The sequence below is a fragment of the Poecilia latipinna genome, unplaced genomic scaffold, assembly GCF_001443285.1.
Source record: "Poecilia latipinna isolate Pla-1442-1.1 unplaced genomic scaffold, P_latipinna-1.0 Scaffold1792, whole genome shotgun sequence".
Taxonomy (NCBI): domain Eukaryota; kingdom Metazoa; phylum Chordata; class Actinopteri; order Cyprinodontiformes; family Poeciliidae; genus Poecilia; species Poecilia latipinna.
Window position 1 is genome coordinate 6590 of NW_015114408.1, and position 5776 is coordinate 12365.

A 5776-nucleotide genomic window follows, 5' to 3' on the forward strand; every position below is an offset into this window, starting at 1 on the left:
AACCATAAATGTCAGATGAATTAAGTAAGATGTAATAAAATGTACTGACATACTGCTGCACAAACAGACATGAAATGTTGTGACACCGACTGAAATCTAGCATAAATAAAAAAAAGTAATTGTGCCCCTTCTTGCAAATCAATATCAGCTGGTGCAGCGCCAACCAGAATCTTTCACAATAAGATCGACAAAAGCCTCATCTAATATTTTTTCTTTCTGACAGGGAAAACAAAAATCTATTCAACATTTTTTTTATTAAAATAGTATAACAATCTTCATGATGTAAACAGTTTCTGTTCATTGTAACTACTAGAGAACGTCTGAACCAATTTATCACAAAACTGTAAACCTGGTGCTTCCCGTGTTGATGGCTAATGCAGGAATCAGCATGTTAGAGCTGCAGCTGTCAGCAGGTTGTGTTATATTTGTAAAGTAAATGCACATAATCTATGGATTTACTTGTTAAAATGCTAAACATTTTAACAAGTAAAATGTTTAGCATTTTACTTGTTTTGCATTGTTAAAATGCTAAACAAAGCAGTGGAATAAGTTCTGAGTGTAACTCAGAACTTATTCCACTGATATTCTGAGTGTAACTCAGAATATCCAGTTCTGAGTGTAAGCTGGATATTCATATCCAGCTTACAGGATCTTCTTCTAACTGATGATTTTCTTCCTCGAAGTTAAATAGTTTTAAAGTTTAATGTAAAAAATACAAAAAAACTTTCTCATATGTGAAGAAAAATCCTGGAAAAACAGATTTTAACAGTCAAAACACTTGCTGCAAAATCCTACTCTTTATGAAACAGAACCTACCTTTTAAAAGTTTTAAAAAACAAAGAGTAAGGTGGAAAAGCCTTTTCGTTTAACTGTAGATAAGTTGATATTTCATTTTTAAGATCCCAGTTTTCTGCTTCTTAACCTGATAAAACAATCAGCTGCAGCTGATCTACATGCAACCCAAGAAAAAAGCTTTAAATTTAACCCTTTCATGCATAGTGGTCACTAGGCTTGTAGAGCCTCTCATTTTCGAGGAGACCCCATAAGGGCAAGTCCTCATGTGGATAATGTTTTTATTTTATTTATTTTTTTAATCTCTTTATCTTTACTTTAATTTCTTTTTATTTCTCTCTCACTGTTTATGTTTTTATCTTTTTTAAAAATCTCTCTCTTTCTCACTGTTTATTCAATGTCGCATGCTGTTTTTATTTTAATTATGTAAAACACTTTGAATGCCTTGCTGCTGAAATGTGCAATACAAATAAAATTTGATTGATTGACTACAGTGGACAGCTTTCTAAAAGCTATTTTCTTGTGCTTCTTGTGGATTTGTATGTTATAAAAGCACACAGACCACTGAAGTGGACACTAATGCATCATAAAACACACAATCAACTACTGGCCATCAGCTGCAAATACAGTAAATTATTTTTGTTAAATCCAATATGGCCGACAGACAAAAAAGAAAAAAAAAAAAACCATGCCAACCGACCCGGTTCCTCTATACTGTAGACGACTCTAGCAGAAAAAAAAATAATAATATTGTGACATCAGCTCACCTCTAAAGAATAATATTACTGATGTGTTTTTCAAATAACTTTGTATTTGGAGAAAATTACAATTGATCACCTAAAAAAATTAATTTTTTTCCTACCTTTTTTTGTGCCTTAAATTTTTTATTTTATTTTTTTTAATTAGGGGAAAAAAAATTCAGTCACAAAGTATCATAATTCATGCATGAAAGGGTTAATTTAATCTTTAGTTTTATTTTATGCAACATGCTAATTTTCCTGCTCTGTGTAGAAACAGCAAAGGTAAAACCAGACTGCTGGGAAGGTTAACCCCTGTAGTGCAAACCATAGTTAAACACCGAGCCGCATTTCCTGTCAGATCCAAACCAACCCAAACCAGTCCGAAGGACAACCTGACCATCAGGACTCCCAGTATGACCAGAATGGTACAGAAAGCTCTCTGCTTCGACTGGTCAGGCCTCTTCCGGCCCGGACCTGGACGGATCAGAGCAAACAGAACAGAAACACAGCAGAAGAAGATGACAGCTGTGGCTAAAACATTCAGGAAGGTATCCAGGATGATGTAACTTCCAGTCGTCATATAACCTATCGATGCAAAGCAGAGCAGCCAGACCCAGACGACGGTCACGTTTCTGATCCTGACTCCTTTTTCGTTCTTCAAGCCCAAGTAGGAAACGGGATGAACGACAGCCAGGTAACGCTCCACACTGGTGAGCATGTGGAAGAATATTTGTCCATATGCAGTGACAGAAAATACCATAAAACCATAAATGAAGACATTAGTATCATCCATGTAGTTTCCAAAGAAACTCAGGAAGAACCCGATCACCCCGATCAGCTCCATGGCAACGATGTGGTAAGTGAAGACGTCACAGTGACTCGTCGCAGCCGAGGAGGCCGGCGTCTTCTTCTGCATCTGTTGGAGGCCCAAGTAGAGGATGAAGGTGCAGAGAGGGAGGATGGTGACGACATGAACAACTTTAAAAACGGTGAAGATGATCCGTCCTGGGCCTGAGTAGAAGCAGATGTAAGGATGGCCAGCAGAAACGTGAGGATCAGGAACCGAGTCGTTGGAGGCTGAAGAAAATGACAACATCTGAAAGGGAAAAGAACATTTTTAGATTTTAACCCAAAGGAAACACTTCAGTGGATTTTAGTGGGAGAACCAACCAACAGAACAAAATATATGTGAAGTAAAAGCAAAAAGATACACAGTTTACTAAAATACTTCCTAAATAAATATCTGAATATATGTAGTTATATTCAGCTTTCCAGTCCAGAATCAAGATATGGAAAGAGTTTGGTACGTTTACAAAAATACCACAACATGGTGATCCGCCTGGCCTGAGCACCGGACAAAAAAATGTCCCATGTAAGGCGTAACTTAATTCACCATTTTACAACGAACATGCCTTCACAGGGTCAGGGGCGCAACTACATATTGTTCAGGTGGATGCGAAAACAGAAATCGGCGCCCCCCCCCCACCTAAAAAAAAAGGAAGGTACAAAAGGGTGAAGGAGCGTAGAAAACATGCGATCGCTCCAACACGTGAAAAGTAAAACTCGCTACATTTACATTTACATGTGCGCGAGGTGAAGGAGCGTAAAGGCGCGGTGAAGTGTATCCGAAGGCATCATCGGCACGCCGCCCCCTCCAGACGGGGTTTTGACGCCCCCTCTGGTGCTGCGCCCCTATGCGCCGCACCAGAGGGGCATCATCACACAATCTTACCAAGTATTTCTAGCACAAATATCTAAGTACACTTCAAATAAGACACAACTAGCTTAAAAGTAACTTATCAGCAAGATGTAGAGGATTATTTCACTCACTGGGAAATTTTATTACAAGTAAATTTATCTGCCAATAGAACTAGAACTTTTTCATCAATATTAAGGAATTACTTAAAACAAGTTCCTCCATCTTGCTGAAAAGATACTTGTAAGTTAGTTTTGTCTTATTTCAAGTGAGATATTAGACTAAAAATACTTGATAATATTTGGTGTTTTTGCATCCTGTTCATGTCCAGTTTAACAGAGCTGGAGCTTTTTGCAATCATAAGAGGGACAAAAAATGACTTCCTAGACAAATAAAGCTGGAAGAGACATAAATCATGAAGAAGTGGAGCCGTAATCAAAGCAAAAAGTGGCTCTACTACAAGATGCTGAATACAAACTCAATTATCCAGGTTTCTTACTTGTGAAAAAAGTACTATTTTCTTCCCCTTCAGATCTCTATATTTTTGTTTTGGTCTCTTACAGAGAATCATAATCAAATCAAATGAAATTGATGATTGTAACATTGCAAAATGTAAAAAATAAAAATCCCCAAAATCCTGCAAAATTATACATTAGTTGAAATTTGGCCTTTTTTTTATGAAGAAAAATCTCACCAAGAAAGGCATTTTAAAAAAAAAATTAGTTTCATTATTTCAGACACCTTGAATTTCACCAATCAAATAAGAAATGACTTAATTTTCTTTGACACTTCTATAAAAAGCACAGATGTACCGTGTGACTCCCTGCAGGAAATACTTGAAACGTGGCTCAAAATTAACATGAGAAAATTATAATCTTCAGTATTCATGCTGACCTTTTCAGCCATGCTTTGAACGTTACCCATGTCTGTCTTAAAGTGGCCTAAAGGAGAGGAAGAGGAGAGTTTGGTGAGAAAGTGTTTTGAATCTATTTGTTAACCGGTCACTTCGTTCGCCTTCAGATGATGCAAATCATAAACTGTCATGCAGGATTTTAGTTTCTTGACCCACATGCAAGTTCACACATAAAACCAGAGAATACTGATCAGTGTGAGCTTAATGGAGGTTCTTTCCAGGTCCGCTCGGGTTCTGTTCGGAGAAGGGAGATGTTAGTAAGGACCGGAGTTTGAGAGATCTTGATAAACTTACTGTCTCTCCGATGGTGGCAGCGCGGAGGGGAAAGGCTGGGATCCGGGAGCGGCAGGCGGAGATGTTCGGTCCGGGCGGGAAGCGATCACAATGTCCGGACTTGGTTCCTGGGGGAAGACAAAATATTACTTGAAGTCTCTTAAAACATCCATAACATAAACTTTGGTTAGAGTCTGACCAACAAGCGATGAGTGACTTTAAAAGTCCACCAGCCAATCAGCTGCCGGTGCGCCAGCCTGTCAGAACTCTCCCCCGAAGATCCTCTATAGGATAGAGCACTCACACCAACCCGAATCTTAACAGTAACACTTGCAGCCCATTCATAATAATATTCCTGTAGTTTAATGATTTTACTTTCAAACCAGTGATTACATGACTGGTACATCAGAAAGGATCATTAATCTGAACTTCTGTGATCTGTTTATTATAGTTTAGGCCAAGGTTGTTTAAATATCATCAATCATTGTGAAGTTGTGGCTGAGGTTTTTAATGCAAATAAAGTGCAAATGAATTTAATGTGAACAATGACTAAGAGAGCTTGTGTAAGACGAAGATATACAGACGCATCAAGTCCTCTGAGGTGGAGAGACAGACGAGGGAAGACTCAAAGCAAACAGGTGAGTTCTCTTCTTTTTTAAAAAACTTTATGAAAACATTCATCCATACGCAGAAAAAAACACATTTGTGGATTTTTAAAGAGCTCTGTATGTTATTTACAAAAAAGCTGCTACTACAGAAATCCATTTTCTCTGTAATACGAAAGTATGAAGTGACTGAGGTGAGCCTTTATTAGGATACTATTATAAACCAGAGAGATTCCAGTGGATCAAACTGTGTGTTCCTCTTCCAGAAATGTCGGTGAACTCATCCTCATCCTCCAACGACTCTCATCTTTCCACTTTTTTATTAGTAATGCGTTGCTTGACCTACAGAGAAAACTTGTACATCTTTTCCATGTTTAACGTCGCCTACGTCTCCTCGCTCCTCCCGCTCTGCGTCCTCGTCCTCCGCCACGGACTCCAGCAGTGGAAGAAAAAGCCGTCCACCTTCTCATCGGCGTCGACGAGCCACTCTGACGTCTTCACGTACCACCTGGCGGCGATGGAGCTGAGCGGAGTCGCCGGATGCATCTTGAGTTTCTGTGCCGTCTGCATCAATCGCGATGACGTAATAGTGGGCGGCCTGCTGCTGTCTAACTTCACAAGCATCGCAGATGTGCTCGTCCACATGTTGACGTGTGTGGACCGATACCTGGCCGCCGTGCCAATGAGAAAAGGAGAAAAGGGGATACATGAAAGTGTGTACATTATGAAAAACCTGCAAACTGCACTTTTGGGTAGG

The 5776-nt window shown here is 39.1% G+C and overlaps 1 protein-coding gene across 1 annotated transcript; it reads right to left on the minus strand.

The window, feature by feature from the left end:
* Positions 1 to 1760: 1760 nt before the first annotated feature.
* Positions 1761 to 4611, minus strand: LOC106965262 (uncharacterized). The gene is made up of 2 exons (XM_015061251.1): positions 4436 to 4611; positions 1761 to 2628 (listed from the first exon to the last, which is right to left on the minus strand). The coding sequence occupies exon 2, from the start codon at positions 2626 to 2628 to the stop codon at positions 1765 to 1767; it is 864 nt and encodes a 287-aa protein (XP_014916737.1). The 5' UTR covers positions 4436 to 4611; the 3' UTR covers positions 1761 to 1764.
* Between the last annotated feature and the right edge of the window lie 1165 nt (positions 4612 to 5776).